The sequence below is a fragment of the Scheffersomyces xylosifermentans genome, assembly GCF_036884685.1.
Source record: "Scheffersomyces xylosifermentans strain CBS 12540 chromosome Unknown RJT20scaffold_2, whole genome shotgun sequence".
Classification (NCBI taxonomy): Eukaryota; Fungi; Ascomycota; class Pichiomycetes; order Serinales; family Debaryomycetaceae; genus Scheffersomyces; species Scheffersomyces xylosifermentans.
The window spans coordinates 825,017-849,360 of record NW_027042940.1 but is presented as its reverse complement, the minus strand read 5'-3'; the positions used below and the strand labels follow the sequence as shown (position 1 = coordinate 849,360).

General features: G+C 39.9%; 6 protein-coding genes across 6 annotated transcripts; 5 read left to right on the top strand and 1 right to left on the bottom strand. All coding sequences in view use genetic code 12, as the record gives it.

The window, feature by feature from the left end:
* Positions 1–3,876: 3,876 nt before the first annotated feature.
* SKI8 (SKI complex subunit WD repeat protein) lies at positions 3,877–5,308 on the top strand. The gene has a single exon (XM_064916538.1). It carries the CDS (start codon positions 3,915–3,917, stop codon positions 5,067–5,069), a length of 1,155 nt encoding a protein of 384 aa, XP_064775835.1. The 5' UTR covers positions 3,877–3,914; the 3' UTR covers positions 5,070–5,308.
* Positions 5,309–5,844: 536 nt separating this feature from the next.
* RJT20DRAFT_125620 (uncharacterized protein) lies at positions 5,845–8,424 on the top strand. Its single transcript, XM_064916537.1, has one exon. It carries the CDS (start codon positions 5,931–5,933, stop codon positions 8,289–8,291), a length of 2,361 nt encoding a protein of 786 aa, XP_064775834.1. The 5' UTR covers positions 5,845–5,930; the 3' UTR covers positions 8,292–8,424.
* A 140-nt stretch (positions 8,425–8,564) lies between these two features.
* NAM2 (leucine--tRNA ligase) lies at positions 8,565–11,512 on the top strand. Its single transcript, XM_064916536.1, has one exon. It carries the CDS (start codon positions 8,594–8,596, stop codon positions 11,447–11,449), a length of 2,856 nt encoding a protein of 951 aa, XP_064775833.1. The 5' UTR covers positions 8,565–8,593; the 3' UTR covers positions 11,450–11,512.
* Positions 11,513–14,306, bottom strand: RJT20DRAFT_125616 (uncharacterized protein). The gene has a single exon (XM_064916535.1). The coding sequence runs from the start codon at positions 13,939–13,941 to the stop codon at positions 11,608–11,610; it is 2,334 nt and encodes a 777-aa protein (XP_064775832.1). The 5' UTR covers positions 13,942–14,306; the 3' UTR covers positions 11,513–11,607.
* A 666-nt stretch (positions 14,307–14,972) lies between these two features.
* On the top strand, positions 14,973–19,858 carry RJT20DRAFT_149319 (uncharacterized protein). The gene has a single exon (XM_064919002.1). It carries the CDS (start codon positions 15,036–15,038, stop codon positions 19,782–19,784), a length of 4,749 nt encoding a protein of 1,582 aa, XP_064775831.1. The 5' UTR covers positions 14,973–15,035; the 3' UTR covers positions 19,785–19,858.
* A 515-nt stretch (positions 19,859–20,373) lies between these two features.
* Positions 20,374–24,127, top strand: RJT20DRAFT_125614 (FG-nucleoporin). The gene has a single exon (XM_064916534.1). It carries the CDS (start codon positions 20,560–20,562, stop codon positions 23,812–23,814), a length of 3,255 nt encoding a protein of 1,084 aa, XP_064775830.1. The 5' UTR covers positions 20,374–20,559; the 3' UTR covers positions 23,815–24,127.
* The last annotated feature ends 217 nt before the right edge of the window (positions 24,128–24,344 follow it).

Sequence of the window (24,344 nt, the reverse complement as noted above, 5' to 3'; positions counted from 1 at the left end):
GGACGATATACCAAGGCCATAGAGGTTGGCTGCAAACCCAACTTCACCAGCGTCTAATTTAACCAGCGTCTCTTTCAAGTAGCCTCAAGTAGCATCTAATAGAATTCCTCTACACAGATAGATATATGAAAATAGGTTTCATCAAAGGAAAAGCCGAAATCGTCACTATATTCACTAGATCAACAAAACTGAAGCGTCGTATTTCTGAACCTTAAACTATTGAACTGAATCAGAAGTAAGAATACCGTTCAAAATGATTCAGAGAATCAATGCTAACTGTGATGTAGCTATCCACCAAAGATTCTATAGTCCTAATCCCTTACCATGTGGTTTCGGAACACATTTCGTAAGGTGGGTCAAGGATCAATCCTTAGCCGCTGTCGCTAATCCCTTCATCATGAGCCAATATCTGTTCAAGTAAGGCTTAAGACTGAACAAAGCGGAGCATCCAGTACACAGCAAATGATCTTCTCTAAAGGGAAGATTGGCGATCTAGCTAAAATCTCCAAGATATCCATAAAGCTTAAGCCTGACATCCAAAAAGGAGCAAGCTCTGAGACCATGATTCGTTCATTTTTGGACCTTCCTCTTTTAGGTATGATAGCAAAAGGTCGTATTAATATGGCAAAAGTTAACCTATTGACCAAAGAGAATGCGTCGTTTGATATTCCTAATCCATCCCTTCCTTACCTTGATTTATCACCAACTAGTTTCTAGGCTCTGTACGTGAAGAAATGACCACAAAAGAATTTATTCAAACGATTGTACAACCCTTTGATGTCGCCCTAAAAGGAATCAAAGTGCCCAGAATTTGAAGTTCCCGAAACACTAATGGAACCTGAAAACCTTAGAAAAGAAGGCAATGTTCAAAACGCCTTTGATGAACAGTTATCAAAACCTCTCGAGACTATTTTCCAAGCTTTGTGTGGCAAAGACAACGATATTGGGGAAAGCTGGGTCCGTCCAACATACTCACATTTCAAAACCTCTTTCCGCCCTGATATTGTACACTGTAAGGGACGACTGGGTCATCCCTCTGGGCGACTATGTTATGCAATGGGTGACTTCAAGACCGTAACTTATAGAATGCCAGAAGGTTTTCTGAAATTGATGGCTCAAATGGATGAGCATGGGCTGCCAAATGGGATACGAGAGAAGGATTCTTCACGGAAAAGATCGTTCTTTAAAAAAGATGAATATAATGCCAATGTTCTATTCAGCTTGGTTGCAAGAAAATACTTGTACCAAGCTTCCGGTTTGGTTGTAATAGGGTTTTCATCTCGGACTACATGACCTTCTCATTATTTATGGTATATGATTTCCTTCCTTGCAAAATAATGCGTCCAAGTGGTACAAGATGAACAGCCCAACAACTTTGGAACATGGATTGACTCTTAGGTCAGCAGTAGCAAGTGTCTTTTCCAGAAGTGACAAAGAAGCTATTGCTGTGAAATCTATGCTTAAGAAATGGGACAGCGTCGCCAGGAAGATAAAGAATCCACACGATCCTCTCAAAAATGTTGCTCAGAAGAAAAAGAGAAATACGAAATAGAATTAGGATAAAATTCACAAGGATACAGCAGACGAGTATTACAAGAAAAAAAAAAACTAAAAGGTCAAGCGTTGGCTCGGAGCGCCATGTCCCCAGAATAGCTACGTTACTATTAACACCTTCTTTATAAAAGTTGATTAATCCAATACGATAGTTTAGCTCTATTATACCCAAGTATTGTCTACAAGACGTCATTACATATTTACTATCGCATGTTGTTGTGACCACAAATTTTGAAATACCAGTTTCCTGGCAGGGAACACACCACCGAAAGAGGAAATTTCTATTTTTGCAGCAATGGCTATCCGCAGGAAGGATGTGGTCCACAATATATATACACCCCTTGATTAAATATTCTCTACATGGTTGTCATTATCCAAATAATAACTGGTAAATTTTTTACATTTCCAAGATCAAACTTGAAATTGATATCGAATGGTCTCTTTCAGTTCATTAAGACAAGCGTATAGTCGCTTTTTTCCAAGTTCTGGTATTCAATTGTCGAATCGTAGGCATGAAACTCTAGGAAAATCTCTCATAAAGCAACCAATGTATTTTAGTGGCTATCCAAAGAATGAGCTTTGTACAATAGACTCGAAAGGGAGTATACTTTTGAACCAAAAAATTGCTGATATTGTGAGTTACAATAAGGGGGCACGCTTTAGAGTTAGTTTTGATATGCCCCTGGCTTATCTAAAACATCGTCCAATTGGTTTTACTAAAATGTCAGATAAGTTAATATTGCGTAGCAAGGCCCTATTGGGGCTAGATGCAATTCCTTCTCTTGTTCATGTTGACTATATTTCTAATATGCTTATCAGAGCAGTAATTCGCCAAATGACACCAGATGATTTCAAAGAGACTTACCTTTTAACCCTTGAAAGTATCCTTCAAAGAGTTTCAAACATCCTTCAATATGTTCCAGACGTCTACTACTTAAATAAATCCAGAAGATCTGGCGACCCGTCCTATCATTTGCACATCTCACAGTACTTTAATTTTTGAAGTCTCCCCTATGGAAAGTCCTTGAGGCAGACACAAATGTAATGGATCATTATTTTGTACAAGATTGGCCATTACATCCACTTTTTGAAAACGCCAAGTTCTTCGAACTTGATCTAATTCACTTAAGTTATGACATGGAGAAACTTCAGGCTTGTTAGGCATTAGGTGAATTCAAGACGTTAGACTACAAGATACCACAGGGCTTTCCCCAAATGCTTAAAGCAATGGATACCTTCGCGAGCCTACAACATGAGGGTTGTCCAAGGGAGACTATTTTTGCCGATGGCGAATGGAACGAGGGGGTGGCCTTCCTTTTGGTGCTAAGAAGATGCCTTTACGAAGCCCTTTTATGTGGCACCAATAGAATCTTAATATCAGACTATGAAACCTTCTCAGGATTCTTTCAGTTCGATATTGAAGATGGTCATATGAATATCTTATATTATCGATAGTCCTGAAAGCATGGAGCACGGAATTACTTTAAAATCAGCAATAACAGGATTCTTCTATACTAGTGAAGAAGCAGGATTAGCTACTAAAGAAAGGGTAAAAGCTTGGTATAATGCTGTTAAACAAGTACAAGATGCTAGGGACCCATTAGCTAATGTTTTTCAGATATATGATGGCGAGTCCAGCGATGACCTGACAACAAAAGAAGAAAATGACAGGCGGAGTCGCCAGATCAGCGAATTAGCTCAGATTGAAGAGTCTTCGTTATTCAAATTTGAGCAGATACATATTATTGGGGGTACGTACTGTCGTATTGTTGTGTTGTAGGGAATGGTTAAGCTCGGCTAAGGAATATATATCATTATTCGAGACTTTTTAGTGTTTTGGTGTTTTTATATATTAAAAAGAAAAAAGAGAATGAATTATGGATGGTTTGTTAATGAGTAGACTTATATTCATTTTTTAAGCTACATCTAGAGTTGAATTTGAGTTCCATAAATTAATAAGCTGTGTCCAATATAACTTGTAAATGCTGCGAAAAAGTCAATACATAGTACGATTTTTTGAGATTGGAGAGTTGAAGCCAAAATGCCCTAAATATATATACTAGTCGAAATAACTTTGAATTATTGTTCTTCTTGAGGTACACTTCTCCCCGGCCGATATCCCTAGAATCTTTAGAAATGTTTATAATCCATATTTCTTTGTCTCCACCCATCAAAGTAGCTAGCTTCTACCTTTCTGATTATTATTCTGCCTGCCTCTGTCACTTGTCTTTACAGTGCTGAAACTGGTAGCGCCAAAATTACAGTAAATTTCCAAAGATTTAGGATCTTCAAATATTTCATATAATGGTTTACTAAAGACTCGTAACGCTTTAGAACCGCCCTATCCTACTCTAGATACAATGGGAAAACAGTACATCGCAACCGGAAACGCCCCGCAGGCGCATAAACTGGATATTCTTGGTGTTGAAATCACAGCTAGATACACAATTACTGCTTCCAGTGATGGGTACGCCAATTACTGGGATAACCAACTAAGAGAGAACCAGTCACCAAACGACACTGTGAATAGGCAGTTCATCAACAAGACTGGTATACATCATATTTCATCCTACGAGAATATCTTACCCGATTCAACGGTGAAGGTTGTACTTGTAGCGTTAGTCTGTTTTGATGGATCCATCACCTTCCAGTATTTCATTAACGACGACATATCGACCATAAAAGTCGTTGAAGGGCATCCTTTTAAATCACATTGCTGGGCACCAGGCTTCCATAAAGATCCAGAATCAAAACAAGATTACTTCTTAATCACACAAGCTACCGGCGCAACTTTGGTAAATCACCTCAATATTGTAGCAAAAGACGAAGATGTCACCATCAGTTTCGAGAAAGTAGGCGAGATGACTCCAAAGAAATCTGTTTTCCCTAACTCTTTAGCAGTTTCACCTGCCACAGACAAAAAAGTTGCTATAGGTTATGTTAATGGTGATGTGTACTTGTATGATTTGATACTTTTCAAGGCGCTCTACACTTTTCAATCTACCGAACTCCAACTCACTAATAAACCTGGAAAATCCAGCGCAATACCAAGAGTATTAAAGTTCTCTCCTGGAGGTAAATTGTTGGCTGTTGCCAGAGATAGTCAATCATCAGGAGCACTCACGTTGTACGACGTTCAATATGGTGAAAATGTAGGCAATTTGGCTATGCCTAGCCACTCTACTAGTACATCAATCGGCGGATTTGCCCACAATGGATGGATTATGGGATTATCATTTGACAGCACTGGGGAGACCTTGGCCAGTTGCGGGTTCGACAGATGCGTACGAATCTGGAACGTCGAGACAAGAGAGAGAGAGGCCACCATTGGTTTATCTATTACTGATTTAGAAGACACCGAGCACGATGAGATGATGGACAAGAGTATAGCCAGTGGGTTAGCCTTTATTAAGCCTGGCTTACGAGCCGGGCCTGGTGGTGACAATAATGAAGGATTGTGTGTTGTCAGTTTCGACAGAGGAGTTAGATGGTTCAGAGAAGCTGGAGGTGTGTAACAAGTTTATGGTTGTATTTAAATAGCTAGGTGGAGGTCAATTGCTAGAAATGAGCAAGAGAATAGAGTCGAATAAAGCGAGGTTTTATTGCTACCTTGTGTACCTTATGTGCCTTGTGTACCAACAGTTAAGTATTTAGCCTTAGCAATAAAAGGGTAATTTATAACTTCTTTATGTAGAGGTGTATGTGAAGTAGTGCTTTCATAATGGAGTCTTTTTAAACTTGAGATATCTTGCCAACTAACTGAGTCTACTCCCTCACTCCACTATTATTTCTCATACTCTATTTCTTCACATGGTAGGGCCAATGGTAAGGCCAATGGTAAGCTCAACGAATAAGACACACTCTACCTATACTCCAAGAGAAAGTCACTTAAAACCTTACACTCTATACTACTGTCACTCACTCATTTCCTCAATATTAACTTCGCATTCACAAACATTATGCAGCCACCATTCATACCATAGTAAAGCAAATAACTTAACTACACCCATTCCACCTCCCTTTCACTGTTCCACTTTCCTTTCACTGTTCCGCTTCTCTTCCTCTAACCTCTTCACTTCCCATTCAATTACTCTCCACTTCCTTTCCACCAGTCCACTTCCTCGCCGCTTCCCTCCACCACACCACTTCTCTCCCAATGCCTCTCCAAACCAGCACATTCTACACACATTAAACCAAAAGGCTGCGAAAGTCTGGAAAAAACCGAGCGCGAAAAAATGTAAACAGAAAAAGCGCTGGTGGATCAGTTAGTGAGTGGTTGTAAATGTATATGTTTATTGTTCTTCTTGCTTAAGGTAGAGTGATAATTGTTTATATTGTTTATATAAAAGTCACTAGACAAGATATGCAAATACGTCATGGCAGAAGACTCCATAGGTGATGTAAATGAGCTAGAGGCACAAATCAGCTCCAAAATCTCTCAGCTCTACCAGTCTCAGTCTAGAGACAGTTATGATATCGCGTCTATATTATATGATCTAAAAGACCCAGTCAGCACGGTCGGACTCGGAGAAGAAGATCTCGACCACTTGCAGGATCTAGTGTTCGACATAGGAACTTCGGCAGTGTTGACTCCAGCTGACAAAAGATTCACAGTGAGACACCTTTTCCTTCCCCGAAAGGACTACTTTCTCAATACGAAACTCATCTATCGCATTCTAAGCCATATAGGCATTCCTCAAGTCATCTACAAGAAAGGCGCAGCAGCAGCACCGAAACTGTTACTGATCAATTTGCAATTGCAGTTGCTCCAATGGCTTGTCTGCTCCCTTCATTTGTTCGGAGAAGAGCTCTTTCCATCTCTACACCGCATGCTACCAATCTTGTTTAAGCATCTTTCATACGAATATCTGCGTCCCTATATAGCAAACTTGATCTTCTTGACTATACTGAGCTGCTCGTCGTCGTTTGAAACACATTTCAATGGCATCCAGAACCATCGAATTCACGCTTGGAAGCGCTGGCATATTCAATTGGTCGTAGACTTGTTCCAAAAGTTTCCGTTGGATGAGTATCTTAAGAGTCTATTAGTCCTTTTCAAAACATTGGATCCCTCCATCGACTGGAGTGAATTCTCAAGTGACCGTGGATACGACCTTAATAGATTGATAGGTGTAACATCCAAGGTCTTCACTTATCCAAATTTTGATTATTTAGACCAGTTGAAAGAGATGCAATATCGAGGCGATGCCTCAAATTCGAACACACATAATACAATACTTCAGGACAATTTACGGAAGTACGAAAACTTTGGTCAATCTATTGGGAGAAGAAAGAGGCAAAAGTATAATTCAAATTCTGAGTCTGTGAGTCTAGATACTATTGAATATGGAAACAGTCATAACATTAGTATCAATGAAGTCCACTCATTAGAAACACTCGTGCTCAACCTTAACAATATTAGGTATGTTAATATGCGACTGTTATTCAACGAGAAGCTGAATGCCAGAGTATATCTTGGTGAAATGAAAAAAGTCTTTTTCATACTTTCAAATCTACTGGAAGGCAACATCAACAACTCCTTGCAGAAAATAGACTACTACATACGGCTTAGCATTATCGATGACAACATCAGCAGCATCGAATTGAATGAGCTTTGTAGCAGAGTCCGCCAAATACTACAAATAAGTGTCGGTACTCTAGAATTCAATCTGGTTAATGATTTCATCTTATTCAAGTTTGATGCACAACCTATAGGAAGTGCTGACAATCTGGATAATATCAACTATGTTAATCTTATTCAACGGCTGAAATTGCTCAGTTTCCTACCACTTCTGAAAGTAGATCTTTTTGAGAAATCGTTCTTTGAAAAGGCAATGAAGATATTAGACAGGTCCATTGAATCAAATAGTATTGCATCACTTCGCATTCATACTCTCTATGTTGTCGTCCCCGAACTAATGAGTTTGTATCGCAAGTGGTATTCCAAGGTCAAATCATTAGGTGTATTCCAAGAGCTGAAATTTGCAGTCTTTGAGGTTTTCAACTCCACTATCCCACGTTTATTTAAATTTATTCTTGACGTCTTTCCTTCAGTCAAAGGTGGCATAGACGGCTTGCTTCTTCCAATTATGGACTTCATAAGATGTATTGAGATCGAAGACTTGAACGAATTCTTTGATGACTCTGCTCTACTTCTTCCTCCTGCATTATTATACAGCACAATGTTCCAAGGTTCCCCTTTACTATCTTCAGAATTGTGTGGTTATATCGCATTCTGCAAAAATTATCATTTTAAAAAAGAACACTACCACGCAATCCAAAGAACATACGTCATGGATGTTGTCAATCTTGTGTGGCGAGACAACTCCTTCCACTACGAACGATCGCCAACCTCACCCAGCAAGGCTTTTCAATTAAACCCATACTTTATTTCCAACATGAGAACTTCTCATATCTTTAATTTCTCGAATTTAGCAAGCTTGAATACCACGGGAAACTTGTTCATCAGTCCAGCCTGGTCGTTTATTACTGCACAGCTCATTTGGAAGTTTGAGGACAGTGTAGAGGAGGTTGCGACAAGACACAGTGGCCCTGTAAGTAAAGAGAGCGTTTTTAGGATGAACGCGGACAATGATTTGAACTGGCTTCCACTCACTTTCGACGAATTGAAGTTAAAGGTGTTGAGGGAATTAGATAGTCTTGGTTTCAAGGGTCTTTGTGACTTATTATTCAATTCATTGAAGACTTTACAAGGACTCAGAGAGGAACAGGCCTAGAATACAGCAAAGATTAATACATAGAATAACAACAACTTTAATCCTTCTATATGTACCATATGAATAGAATTCCAAATAATACGAGACAATTTCGTAATTATCGACGTGCCCTAGCATAACTAGTCATCAGGATAACCACTGGTAACAGTTCTCGTCTCTACCATAACAACTATTTTGCAGTATAAATTTTGCAACTGAAAAATCCGGTATACAACACCACTATAAATTTTATGTATCAAAAGAATCAGTCAATGGTAGTAAGTAATGGGTGCTTCTAATTGTAACAGAGTTTACAAAGCAAGATGATTAGAACGGGCCGGACGGTGCTGTCGCGGTTCAGGTTGAAAGGTGAAAACTTTCTGCAATTTTTGGGGAGCCAGAATGGAAAGTTTTCTCTCTTCTCAAGAGCAAACTCGTCTACCTCCAACCAAAAGCTCGATCTCACTTCATTAGATGCCAAATGGTCAGAAAGATGGAGACAGGAGTCGCCAGATGGCTCGCTCCATCCTACCAAACATCTCGTGGATGAAGATGCCGAGAAATTCTACTCGTTATCGATGTTCCCATACCCATCTGGACTGTTGCATTTGGGACATTTAAGAGTGTATACCATCAGTGATGTTGTAGCTCGATTCAAAAGACTCAAAGGATACAATGTTATCCATCCCATGGGATGGGACGCTTTCGGATTACCAGCCGAAAATGCTGCCGTTGAGAGAGGTATTAACCCAGCAGATTGGACGGAGAGTAATATTGCAAAAATGAAAGAACAAATGCAAAGCATGCTTGCAGACTTCGATTGGGATCGAGAGTTGTCAACATGCTCCCCGGAATACTACAAATGGACACAGAAGATATTTCTTTTGTTATTCGAACATGGATTAGCATATAGAAAGGAGGCAGAAATTAATTGGGACCCTGTGGATCAAACAGTATTGGCCAATGAACAAGTTGATGCAGAAGGTCGTTCATGGAGAAGTGGTGCCATTGTAGAGAAAAAGAACTTGGAACAGTGGTTCATTGGAATCACTGAGTATGCCGAGGCACTCAACAGGGACTTAAAGACCTTAGATCAATGGCCAGATAAGGTTAAGGCCATGCAGCGTCATTGGATAGGGGAGTCTCACGGTGCAGAGATTCTGTTCGCAACAACAGATCCAGAAATCAAGAAGGTCACTGTCTTTACTTCAAGACCAGACACTTTGTTTAGTGTACAATTTTTGGCTATTTCCTTGAATCACCCTTTAGCAAAAAAGATAGCAGCAAGGGACGAGTCTCTTGCCTCCTTCATTCAAAATTCAAGAGATACAACGCCAGACTCGAAAGATGGTCATTTGTTAACTGGGGTAAAGGTCTCAATTCCCATAGATCCTCTTAATAAAAGGATCGAGACTTATGATATACCTATCTATGTGGCACCATACGTCTTGGATACATATGGACACGGTGCTGTAATGGGATGCCCAGCACATGACGAGAGGGACTTCGAATTTTGGAAACTTCACAATCCAAATGTGGATATTATTCAAGTCGTTGGAGAGTCAGATATTGAAGTCGCAAAAAAGAGACAATTGGATCTGCCATTCACCAGCAAAGAAGGTGTTATCTATGATAACTCAGTGTTAGGTAATGGCTTAGAGAATCTTGGTACTTATCACGGAAAAACTACCAAGCAAGCTGCAAAAGAGATCGTGAATACCTTAGAGAAATTTGGAGTTGGACTGAAATCAACTCAGTATAGAATTAGAGATTGGTTAATCAGTAGACAGAGATATTGGGGCGCCCCTATTCCGATTGTTCATTGTGATTCCTGTGGACCTGTAGCTGTACCAGATGAAGAATTACCTGTGCTACTACCAAAAATCGAAGGTTCGAAATTTGGAAAAGGAAACCCCTTGAACAACCTTGAGTCCTTTGTGGAAACAAAATGTCCTTCGTGTGGAAGTCATGCTAGAAGAGAAACAGACACTATGGATACGTTCATCGACTCTTCTTGGTATTTTTTCCGGTATTTGGATTCCAAAAACACTTCAGAGCCTTTCAATCATGACATAGCCACTAAGAATATGCCTGTGGATATGTACATCGGAGGAGTTGAACATGCAATCTTACACTTATTATACACAAGATTCATTTCAAAATTCTTAGCGGACGCAGGATTATGGAATAGTATTGACGTTGCAAATGAACCAATCAAGAGACTTGTGACACAGGGCATGGTGCATGGAAAGACATATACCGATCCTGAAACCGGCAGGTTTTTGAAGCCCGATGAGGTTGACGTGAGTGGTGAGGAACCAAAGATTTTGTCGTCGGGTTTAACTCCGAACATATCTTATGAGAAGATGTCTAAATCTAAGTACAACGGTGCCGATCCTGGAGATTGCATTAAGAAATATGGAGCTGATGCCGTTAGAGCGCAGATGTTGTTCCTGGCACCTGTTTCAGATGTTCTCAATTGGAATGAAGAGCAAATACAGGGTGTTGATAGGTGGTTGAGAAAAGTCATTGCCTTAGAAGGCACTATTTCCGAAGTTTTGAACTCAGATGAATATAACCCCAACGAAAGATTAGAATCTATAAAGCTTGAAAATTTTCAACTATGTGGAGAGCAGTATGAATCTTTGGTAGTAAGCCAAGTAGAATTTGGGTTATTAAGTGAGGTGCAGTCATATTTACAACGCATTTCGAAGTCTATTGAAGTCGACTTGTCATTCAATACTGTCATTTCAGATTTGATGAAATTGACGAACAGCATTATCAATACAATTAAGCTCGAAGAACAAGTTAATCCTAGAGTTCTCTTAGACTCTTATAGAAAGCTCTTGGTCGCTATGAGTTCGATTACCCCTTGTACTGCTGAGGAATGTTGGGAAAGATTGAACAAGACACTAGGAAATGATCCCAAGTCCATTTTTCATGAGAAATATCCAATTTCCCAAACAATTGAATCACCTTTCACCAATTTCAACATCTTCGTAAATGGCAAGGCCAGGCATCTGTTCAAAGCCAAAAAGAGTTTGGCTGAAGAGAGTCAAGATAAGGTTTTGGAAGAAATATTAAAGTTCGAAGCGATCTCGAAAGTTGTAGACCCCTCCACGATTAATAAGGTCATAATAAAGCCAGGAATGATCAGCATTGTAACTAAAAAGAACTAGAATTGTACATATTCTCAAATCTTGTACATATTTACTACAGCATGTATATATATATATGGAATATAACGTCTATTTTCCGAATGTCTCACTCTAGTGTGCATTCTATATGCATGGTATAATACACTATTTACAATATTTACAAGTGTGGTTGGAAAAGTCTAGTAACCTCTTTCCATCACGTACTTTTTATAATCCTTACGTCTGATCTTTCCTTCATACGTGACTTGTGCTCTTCTGGCTATGCCCCTAACTGTCTGAGAAATCTTAGTATTTCCTTGTTCAACTGCTGCCGTTTTAAGGGGATCAAGTTCACGCCATGTCCATCTAAACTGATACTCTGTGCTTTTCAAGACTGCAAGCGCATCTTCGAGTAAGTTGAGATCAGTTAATGTTCGAACCATCTGGGAGGCAAATTGGAAGTCAAGCTTATCTTTCTCAGATCTGCTAAGGTTCTTAAATCTGTTTGTTCTTCTAAATTTGCCTCTCTCTTGCCAGATGCGGTTAGCAAATGAATAGTTGTTAAACTTTCCCGCCGCCTTTAATGCAACCACATAAGTTAATGATACTCGTGGTGTCCTCTTGGTTTGTAGGCTCTTTAACACTGGTGACTTTACAGTAGAACTTTCGTCATACTTCTCATGCAAGGGGGACTTGTTGAGCGAGATTTCGTAAACCGTTTCTTCGCCAGAGTTCTCAACAACTTCATCAGATTGGTCAGCCGCAGGTTCATCTGTGACATTTTGTTCCTCGAGTGGCTCTTCAATCACAAATCCATTACTCAATTTTCTTTCGTCGTCTTCTAAATAAGTTGATCCCTCGAAGCGGTCAATGAAGTCACTTAACATTCCCATCTCGCTAGCTATGTTCAAGTATGATGTTGTACTTTCACTGTTAATCAAATCGGGATTGTGCAAGCATGTGTGTGCCCAAATCGCACTAGACTCTGCCATGATTTGTGTTTTTGTAGTAAGTTCATCTAAAGGTAAGAATGGGAATCCGCTAGAAGGCTCAGTTATCCCTGACGTGTTGATAACATTTTCCCTGAATATCCTTCCTCTATCTTGGGAAGTAATAAGAAAAGGCTCCAATGCCTCACCGGGTAGCTGAGCTTTAGAATACGCTAAGAGTAGGAAAGTAAGGGATCTTTTTGTTACCGTATTGTCCTTTATGAGTCTAGTGTATAATGCTCTAGTCAAAGCAAGATCTCCATCTCTGGAAGACAAGTACATCATATACTCATAAGTAGGTAATGTTGGAGTCCATTTGTTCTTATAAATTTCAAACATGAAATCCCAACTTTTAAATCGGAAAGTCTCTCGAGAAGCACACCCACGAGCAAGGGCTACCATTATCTGTTGATTGACCTCGATTTTTTCTGTAATCATTTCACGATAGATATCTATGGCCTTCTCTATATCGTCATTATTGACATATGATACTATTATATCTTGGTAAGCTCTGGTTCCTGGCTTATATACCTCTTTTTCAAATCTCATAGTATCGAAGATTTCTACAGCCTGCTTATGGTCTCTTGCTTTGTAGACGCAAGTAGTAAGTATGTTTGTGAGTACTGTCCCCGATATTTCAACCTGATTTAATCTCATTTCAGCTAAAGTATCCTGAATTTTTTGAAGATTGCCATTCTTTCCATGAGCAAGAATGAGTGTCTCATACGCTCTCTTCGGTAATTTTCCATTTTTCATACTTTTGATATCTGCGCAGTAGTTCTCTAGAACTTGGATAGTAGAGTCCGATACTGTAGTCCCCAGAGTTAAACTTGTCATGTACAAAGAAATGATTTTTGCTGTTTTTGGGATTTGAGCTTCTTGCAATAGCTCTTCGATTGTTGGTATCACAAACTTCATCTGGTTGGGAGGAATCTTGGTAAGGAAATCTACAACTGTACCATAAGGTAAATCCTTGAACCCATCACTTGCTTTCAACTGGTCTAAGACTAAGGGCCAGTTTTGATTCTTTTCTGATACTAAGTATCTAAGAGCAAGACCAAGTCTTTTCGAGATTTCTTCTGGGATGGGTGTTGCTGGTACGATGAAGGCATTTTTATCTATAACGACATTGTCCCCTGTAGCAGACTTATCAGATTCCTCTGGTGAGAGATCCTCTTCAGGTTCTTTTGCTGATAAAGGTATTTTGTTGAGATTTTCTATTTCTTGTCTCTGCTTAACCATTATGGATACATCTCTCGCTAAAGTCTTTAGGTCGTCTAGCTTTCTTTTTGATTCTTCTTCGTGGACCTGAAGTCTCCGTCTGGAGTCTTCATCCAAGTTTTTCCTCGTTGTTTCCCACTTTTTCGTTCTTTCGTCATTATTTCTTCTTCGTGGGTGTGCTTTTGAAGAAGGCGGTTTACTTTTACGGTCTGATCGCACTACGAATATCGATCTCTGGGGTATGACAATGCCATTTTTCACTGCTAGTGAGCTGCCGCAGCTACATCGTACTGCTCCTCGAAGCGGCCAATATCTATGCAACATCTAGCTTGATACGAAACTGTGAACTTTTCCCTAATAGCACACAAGATATAGTCCACCGATGCTAATGACTACTCATCTGGTCTTGTCTTACAATACACTGAATGCTTGCAAAAAAACTGTCTGAAAAATTACTCCTCCATACACAACTGAGTCGTGCGACATCATCACCTCAGTTAAAGAGAGGTAGAGGGTACGAATAGTAAGCAGAGACGGGAGTAGGATATAGAAGATTATGTTGCTTTCCCATTGAAATTGTATAACAAGAATAGAATTCAACTCACTTGAATTGTCATTAGTCGAGATCTCACTGTGTTGCTGTGTTATACTACTACATTATTCTTTCTTGTGTGTTAGTTACACACCTCTTCACACAATACGTTCTCTTGGTTACATTTCTGGCTGCAGTACACTATAACGCTATATAAAACCTCTATACAGTGTATCTTCTCAGGTATATGTATCTCAGTACGGTAGATCGTCTCAGTACAGTGTATCTTCTCAGTATACATTTTCTCAGTCTACATGTCTTTCTCAGTACACATCCCATTGACACTCTTTTTGTTCACTAATAAATGTTTTGGACGGTAGCTCCTCTTCATATACCACTAAAATACACCTTGTACTTATAAGACACCTCTTCTAGCATTATACCTCCTTGTAACATCTCATATAACATTACACTTCCTTGTACTCTAACCTCACTTCTACTATTAATACATCCTTGTACTGTTACATCTCTTCTAACATATACTTCCTTATAACCTGTCTTTGTACGGTTACTTTATACTTCTACTACCTTTTTACACCATATATTACCTCACATTCCTCACATTCTTCAAATACCACACATCTCACTCCCACACACTCCGAAACTCTTGCCTCTACTGGTCTCTTCCGATCTTCTCATTTTCCTCTCCAACACGACATCTTCTACGACATTACCCACTCTCTAACCTCACAGCTGGCGTCTGTATGACGTACCAGCGTCTTTCCAGAGCGGGTGTTGCAGAAAGAAGTCAGCAAGCAGTCATGCTACTCACCAATTGGATAACCAACTCCGCAGTACACACATTCGCCGCTCCAAGTAGTCAACCATGTCGACATTGCCAGGTCCTGGAACGTCAAGCCGCTCTCGTGCTCCTTCCAGCGGCGCTCCTCGCAATGATATGGGATCAGTATCGGCTACCGATGCGCATTTGATCATGTCTGGTAAGACCGTTGGAGCTGGAGCTGGAGCACCAGCTAACGCTGCGGTCTCAGGGGTTCCTGGTAGCATGAACTCTCAAGATATACCCCCAGATATGCTCATGTTACTCCAAAAACTAGAAGAAGACTTCACAGTCAACAAATCAATTGACCAATGGACATACATTAACAGAAGAGAAGAAATAATGCAGTCGGTCAACCGATTACACCAACAGCAGCAAGTCGAAACTCAGATCGACCCAGATTTGTTGGAGACTCCTCTTCATCCTCGTAAATCAGCAGAATTCCTTAAGGAGCATAAATTCTCTTCCGAAAGACTATTGGATATCCTCGCCAGCAGAGCAACAGTGTATAAAACGGAACAAGCATTCATGGTTCTCGATCTGAAGGGCAAAGAGGTCTCTTCAATCACTTGGGAGAAACTCTACCTTAAGGCTGTAAAAGTGGCCTACGAAATTCGTCATAAATCTACCTTGAAAGTTGGCGACACGGTAGTGTTACTATACAAGGATGGTGAAGTCTCAGAATTTGTGGTGGCCCTCTTGGCTTGTTTCATGACTGGAGTCACAGCTATACCTATTCATCAAGATATCTCTCTTCACGAAGTGCTAGACATAATCAACTTAACTAGTACAAAGCTTGTTTTATATTCCGAAATTGTTGCTAAAGAGCTCGACAAGCTCAACGCTCAAAGTCAGAAAATCAACTGGCCTGCTAAATTACTCAGATGGAGAACAACAGAATTCGGATCTGCAAAGAAGTCCGAATTAACACATTGGAATTCAAGAGAGTCCAAGAAGGATGAAGCTACCAGTACTACACAATTGGCTTATGTCGAGTTCTCAAGGTCACCTGTGGGGGAGCTTAGAGGAATTGCATTGAGTCACAGAACAATACTACACCAAATGAATTGTTTGAACGTATCATTACTGAGTATGCCTGACTCTGGAGGAGGACTCCAAAGAAGTTACAAAGAGCACAGAAAGAATAAGAAGGTTGTGCTTGCAACATTGGATATTCGGTTCTCAATTGGGCTTATTCTTGGTGTTCTCTTTACTATCTATTCAGGAAATGTACTTATTTGGGCACCGCAAAGGGTCATGGAGATACAGGGTCTCTACGCTAATATAATCTCGAAATGCAGAGCTTCTTTATTGTTGGCTGATTATATTGGTCTTAAGAGAGTCACCTACGATTATCAACTGTCTCCCAATGCAACAAGATACTTTTCTAAAACGCATCGAGTCGATTTCTCCTCAGTAAAGTGGGTTTTAGTAAACGCATTGACTATTGATGGAGAATTCATTGAAATTTTGGCCCAAAGATATCTCAGACCATTGGGTTGTCAACATCCCGAGAGCGCCATTATTCCCATGTTAACTTTAAGTGAATATGGAGGAATGGTGATCTCTTTGAGAGACTGGATAGGCGGGAAAGATAAGTTGGGACTTCCAGAAACAAGTGAAGAAGATGAGAGCTCTTCTAGTGATCTTTCTGCCGTTCTTATTGATAAAGAAGCTCTTTCTAGGAATCTTGTGCAAGTTATAGACACAAACCCCTCTTCATCTGATGAGATACCGCACAATGCTTTGAGAGTTGATGCTTTTGGTTACCCGTTGCCAGATGCAACTTTGGCAGTTGTTAATCCAGAGCTGTCAATACTAGTGTCGAAAGGAGAACTTGGAGAGATTTGGATTGATAGTCCGTGTCTTTCAGGAGGATTTTACGGTCTCAGGAAAGAGTCTAAACTGATATTTCACGCAAAATGTAGAGACGCTAATGGAATGTTGGAAATGGATTTTCTCAGAACAGGCTTATTAGGATTCACTTTCAATGGTAAAGTGTTTGTTCTTGGACTTTATGAGGATAGAATCAGGCAAAGAGTCAGCTGGATCGACCAGAAACTATACACAAAGTTAAACAAAGACCTTGTTATTGGAAATGGCTCTCGTTACCATTACTCGTCCCATTTGTTGGCAACTTTGGCTAGTGAGGTTAGACAGGTATATGACTGTACTATATTCGATGTATTCATAGGAAATGAGTATTTACCGGTCGCTATCGTTGAAGCAGAAGTGATCCGTAAACTTGTCGATGACTCTGGAAATGCTGATCCAAGTGGTGGTGCTTCTTCAGCCAACTCGAAGGGTGGGGAAAATGAAGCTAGTCAACTAAATGCAATTCCCTTGAATGAGCCAGTATTAAATTCAATTGCTCAAAAGTGCTTTGATACATTGTACAAACGCCACTTTTTAAGGTTGTACTGTGTCGTGGTTGTGGACTGCGATACTTTACCTAAAATTATGAGAAGTGGAGGAAGAGAAATAGCTAATATGTTATGTAAGAAGAGGTTTTTGGAAGGAAGTTTGCGTGCAGAGTTCGTTAAATTTTTTGTTCAAAAGTCTATTAGTATGATACCCCATGGAGAGGATGTTATTGGAGGTATTTGGTCACCATACGTGTCTGAATTGAGAAACCTTGCTTTGGAGATGTTCCCTAGCCAGTACTCTACGATTGATTATAGAGAAAAATCTTTGGATGATAAGACTGGTGCTCCTTTGACTGATTTCAAGACTATCGTGGATATTTTGAAATTCCGTGTGGCAAGCTCTGGAGACTCTATTGCATTCTTAAACACTGACAATGGTGGAAAGAGCAGTTCCAAGCCTTTAACTTGGAAAAAGTTTGAACACAGGGCTTATGCTGTATGCAGCTACCTTATTGAGAAAACTACCGTGAAACCAGGACAATATGTCATCTTGATGTATTCTTTATCGGAGGAATTTGTCGTTGCAGTATACGCTTGTTTAATGTGTGGAATAATCCCTGTTCCTATGTTACCTTTTGATTCGAATAGAATCGGGGAAGATTTTCCTGCTTTTGTAGGTGTAATCCGTGATTTTGACATTACTGAAATCTTGGTTAATGAAGAGGTTGAAAAGTTTCTAAAGAATGGACCTGTGGCCGACGCATTGAAAAAGTTTACTCACAGAAGAGTGAAAGTGAATATCAAGAATACAGTCAAATTGAATAAAGTTTCTAATGTTGCTTCGTTGAATTCAAAAATTGCAAAGTATCAAGCGGCTGTGAACTTCAGGGATGAAAATACAACTGCATTAGTGTGGTTGAACTTCACTTCTGACCATTACAGAGTTGGCGCTACATTAAGTCATAAGAATATCATCGGTATATGCAAAGTCTTCAAGGAAACTTGTAACTTGTCCTCTAAGTCAGCTATTGTCGGATGTGTTCGTCATTCCTCCGGAATTGGTTTCGTACAATCGGCCTTACTTGGTGTATTTTTAGGTACGACCACATACTTGACGTCACCCTTTAGTTATGCTGAAAGCCCGCTTGCATTCTTCTTGTCACTTGCACGTTATAAGGTGAAGGATGTGTTTGTTACTGAACAAATGTTGAAATATGCCGCTATCAAGTTTTCTCCTAAGGGTTTTAATTTGAATAATTTAAAAAATATGATGATCAGTACGGAGAACAGAGTCGAAATCGACTTATTGAGGAAGATCGCCAAGGTGTTCCTGCCAACAAAATTGAGTGCTGCATCAATGTCGACAGTGTACAACCATTACTTCAATCCCATAATATCTACTAGATCTTACATGACTGTTGCACCTGTGGATCTCTATTTAGATCCAATTGCTTTAAGACAAGGCTATGTATCCGTGGTGAACCAAGCGGAAGTTCCTAATGCTTTGCATATTCAAGATTCAGGTATGGTGCCAGTCTGTACTGAAATAGCGATTGTTAACCCAGAAAGTAGGAAAATCTGTAAAGAAGGAGAATTTGGTGAAATTTGGGTTTGCTCTGAAGCGAACTTGACCTCATTCACGAATGGACCTAAGGGTCCAGTTGATAAGTTCAATCAAGTTCAGTTTAATGGTGTCATTGCAGACGGAAACCCAAATGTCACTTACTTGAGAACCGGCGACTTAGGCTTCTTGCACCACATATCTATTACTAAGAATGGTGCAACGGCCGATGGTCAGCCTCCTGAAATCACATCATTCCAGCCTCTATTCATATTGGGTAAGATTGCTGATACCTTCGAAGTAATGGGATTGCATCATTTCCCTATTGATATTGAGAACACCATAGAATCTTGTCATGGAGACATTTTCAAGAATGGTTCTTGTATCTTCAAATGTTCAGATTACACCGTAGTGGTCTGTGAGTCAAAGAGACATCGTTATTTTGCATCTCTTGTTCCTTTAATTGTCAACACTGTGTTAAGCAAGCATCACATTGTTGTTGATGTTGTAGCATTCATTAGGAAGGGAGAGTTCCCAATTTCTAGATTGGGAACGAAACAAAGGGCAAGAATTGTTGATGCGTGGGTGCAAGGTGTTATCCCAATTATTGCGTCATACGGTGTAAACTATGGTGAAAACAGTATGATCAAACTTGTGAAGGACATCGACGTTGTTGCAAGAGATCACCCAATTACTGGGTTGAGGAATCCTGCTTTGTCGTACTACGATACTGACTTAGAGGATATGGAGGACATTTTTGATGATAATAGAGAGGGATTGATTTTGAATGATGATATTTCATCTCGAGAAAGAAGAGCGGAATTTACTGTATCGAACTACAGCACCAGCACAGGGTCTGATGATTAATGTTAACGAGAAATAATGTAGTAAGAGTTTGTACTCTCATTTAATATCTAATACTCATATTTATTAATTTTCAACCATGTAGAGAACGTATATGTAGAGAACGTCTATCTTTTGTGCATGAATCATATTTTAAGGCTTCAATATTTCATTTGCTCTCAGCTTTTATGTTGACCCCTTAGACATAATGCCAATATTGTATTAGCACAAGTCAAGCTATTCTATATATTCTACATATTCTATTTTACTACATATTCTATATATCCTGCATATTGTATACATTCTATATACTCTATATAACCTGCATATATTCCCTCTATCATTCATTGCTGAATGTATGGATACGCTATGTTTTAACCCTATGGAAAACATATATATCCCCAGTCAAACACACTAATTTTCCTACTATCGATTCCAAATTTTGCCAGAACCCTGTCTCACCCCACTATAACCATAGTCTATGCTCATTAATCATTCCCGGACCATATTGGACGAAAACACACACCCCTTATCCAAATTCGAGCTTCCCTCATCTTCTCCAAATCTGCGACACAAAATTGCTTCTACGATTTCGCATTCAAAAAACAAATATAAATTTTTAGGAAGTCTATGGAAAGGCAAAGGTTTAACTTTCGTTGACAAAGGTTCTATCGGTCGAGACAGATCGTTGTAGAAGTGGGATCAAATTGATCTTAAAACTGTAGTGCCACTCTGGAAGTATTATTACTAGGCAACTTTTGATTTTACTTCCATTTGTACCTGGAATTGCTGTGAGATCATGTCGTCAAACTACAGTAAGCGCTCTGTGAGTCCCTTCTCGGAGGAGACAAGAAGCAGCAAGAAACCAGGAAACTCAATAATACTGAAAGTTGCATCTGTTTTCAACTTCTTCAAGGATAAAGTTCCTCAAAGTAAGGAATTCCGTGGCGTAAAAACTGATGTGGCGTTCCCAGGTTATGCCGATGTAAAGATGGTTGTCGACGAGCCTTTGCAAAATGACTTCAGCTCTGAAAAGAAGAAAAGACTCTCCATTCAAGGCCATCCTAGTAGCGGATACATACCCCGATCTTCAAGCTTGAGTAATAACTTGGGACTTTATCAAAGTTATGCTAACAACATACAAACAACTAAAGAAGAAATGCATAATGACATGGAAAGACGTCTTAGTACATCTTATGGCAATGGAATTGTGAAGGACAGCGTCAATCTTGATGCACCTAGAATAATAAACCGCATATCTCGTGATGCATCTCCTTTGGGTGATATCCTAGAAAGTCAAGCTATTGAAATGGATACATCAACAACGGAAAGTGTCGATGGCCGTAATCTGGTAATAATAGAACCCGAATATGCCCCTTTGTACACCGATGATGAGGGAAACTTGGTGAGGCCACCATTCATTAACCTCGACCCTAGAGAAAGACACCGGTTGTTGCAATTAAAGAGATCAATGGAAACTTCAGAGGCACTTCAAAGAAGAATCCGCTACATGGTGGACCCAAACGAAACAGCATCCCATTATATTAATAAGACGCATTTAGTTGAGACATCTACTCAGACACACGACATCAATTTCTTGGAGAGAAGCTTAAACTTTAAGAGAAAACGACCTGTTCCTCCAACAAAATTCATAAAAAATACAAAAAGATTGAAGAATAGTCAAGGATTCTATGTTGGAGAATTTTATTATGATGTTGACAACATTGAATCTAAACCCAAGTCTACCAATAAACTAGATGGTTACCTTGGAAAGGTCAGCAATCCATCTTTCAATGATGAAAGCCAAAACCAAAGTTCAAAATTCACAACAGTAACACGAAACTCAGATGACAATGATGCCTTCGCAAGTTTTGCTACTATGAGAAAGAGAGATGGTTTGGAGAGTAAGTTATCAAATAAAGGTGGGTTAACATTAGATTCGTCATACATTGAGAAGTCTAAACAGTACTCCAATGTCATCAAATTGAAAGACGATTCGAAGGAGTCGGCGGAAATCAGGAAGAAGGATTCTCTGACGCCAGGACCAAGTTCTGGCTTTAAGTTTAAGATCAAAGAAGATGATATTGATTCCATCATACAGAAACGTAAAGAGGACGATGAATTGGTTGAAAAGTCAAAATTATCGCTGACTTTTTCGCTTGGTGATAAAATGAAAAACAATCCTATTACTCCTGTCATAGGTGGAAGTATAGAAGAAACCAACAAAGATGTGCCATTATTTGGCAAGGATAGAACTACTGAACCAAGTAAAAGTGTTGCGGTACCAAGTTTCTCTTTCGGAAAACAATTGGACAATAGCTCAAATACCCTTTTCAATTTCGGGAAGACTGACAAGAAGAGCCAAAGTTCTAAAAAAGAAGGAACCCCATTGTTCTCTTTGCCTACGAACGATGCTAAAATAAACGACAAACCAGCTTCGTCATCTAGCCAAACAGCTGATGAGTCAACCAAACCTAAAGAAAGCATGTTTGGATCAAAACCATCAGATGAGAATGAGAAAGACTCCCAATCTAAGCCTTCGCCATTATTCTCTTTTGGTGCTCTGACTACCTCAGATGGGATTAAAGATACACAAGATACAAAAGATACAAAAGAGCAACAAAACAAACCATTATTTTCGTTTGGTAAACAAACAGATACAGGGTCCGATTCTTCCAAATCGACTTTTACTTTCGGTTCAACCAAGAAGGATGACAACACCGAAGACAAGACCACTTTCTCTTTTGAAGTACCCAAGAAAGATGAATCTTCAACACCTGCTTTATTCTCCTCTGGAAGTGACAAGAAAGTAGAAGGCTTATTCTCTATTCCACCTATGAGTAAACCAACTATTAAATTTGGAGGAAAAGACTCGGAAGTATCCTCGACAACTGCTGATCCTAAGCCGAAACGTAAAATCTCAGATGTCACCTCGGGTGATGAAAAGGCGGCAACACCGACTTTTTCTTTTGGAGGAAAACCACAAACTGATACACCAGCGTTCTCCTTTGGGGCACCTTCTTCAGGAGAAAAGAAAGAATTAACTCCAACATTTTCATTTGGTAACACAAGTGGAGAGAAAGCCCCTTCTTTCACAACTGGAGCACCAACGACAAAGACTGAAGAAAATAGACCTGCAACTGGTCCTGTCGCAACTGCCTTTAGTTTTGGTGGCTCCGCTCCGTCTACTGCTACTCCATTATCGAATAAGCCATCAGCATCGACACCCGCATTCTCCTTTGGTGCACCCAGCAGTGAAAAGAAGGATGATGCTGAGCCTGCTAATAAAAAGCCAGCGTTTACCTTTGGTGGTGCTGCTTCATCCACTCCATTTTCTACAGCAAAACCGGCATTCTCGTTTGGTGAATCTACACCACAACCATCTTCAGTATTTGGCGTAAATGGCGCCAAAGATACCACTCCTCAACCTTCCAGCTCATCTACTCCGCAGCCATTCAGTTTTTCGCAGCCAACCATTCCAAACCTGAACCCTAACTTCAAATTTGCAGCCGGTATAGTAGCTGGTGCTCCACCAGCAACCAACTTTAAGTTCGGACAACCTCAGAATACTTCCTTCGGTGGCACCCCAGCATTTGGAGGCACCAATAACAATAGCAACCCCAATTTGAGCAGATCTACCACTCCTACATCCTTCGGATTTGGGGCTCCTGCCACTACAAATCCGGCTGCGGTTTTTGGTCAAAATACTAATGCTGCTCCGCTGTTTAATTTTGGGACTTCTACGAGTAAAGAAGGTACGCCAGATCCTTCAGCCATTTTTGGAATGAACAAAGGACCAAGCAGAGAATCTACGCCATTTTCGTTTGGTTCCAATCCTGTCAATAGTAACCCTGCGTCTGTATTTGGTGCCAATAATGGCCCAAATAGTTTATCCATGCCTGTGCCAGGTAATGCATTTGGTATGGGTGGAGGACAACCAGCTTTTGGGTTTGGAGGTCCGGCTGCACCTGGCCCTGGAGGAGTACCAAATCAGACTCCCACACCACCATTATTGAACAGAAAGATTGCGCACATGAGACAACGTCGTCGTTAGCCCAAAGCCTTGTGACACAAAATCAAGGTGGGGATTGGTGGAGAAGACAGATCTCGTATGAAAATGGAACCGAGTATATTAACTGAGTCGTGTGAAGTTAGTTTTGCTAGCGAGGTTATCTGGGTTTTATTATTATTGGGTTGGGTTTAGGTTGTTGGGCGAAGATTGCTGGTGATACTAGCGCCCTAGAGTATGTAAATCAGTGTACAATATGACCAATGTATAGAATATCTAGTATTATTTCCAAGTTCTTCAAGTAGCACTATTTAATTTAAAAGTCTAATACTACAATCATGGCCATTTGTTGACCTGTATTTTCTACTCCAGAACCTTAGCTTCTATCGTAGTACATAACTAGGGGAACCTCTTTTTTCGGCTTATTGCACACATACCATGAGCGCTGCATAAATTTTAATCAAGCTAATTATTGCTACATCTGATTATCTGGTTTTTCATATCATTGCTATTCTAGTCTAATCCCCTAATCCGCCGTGAAATTCAATCTCCACGTATTATGAGATCCCTCCTCT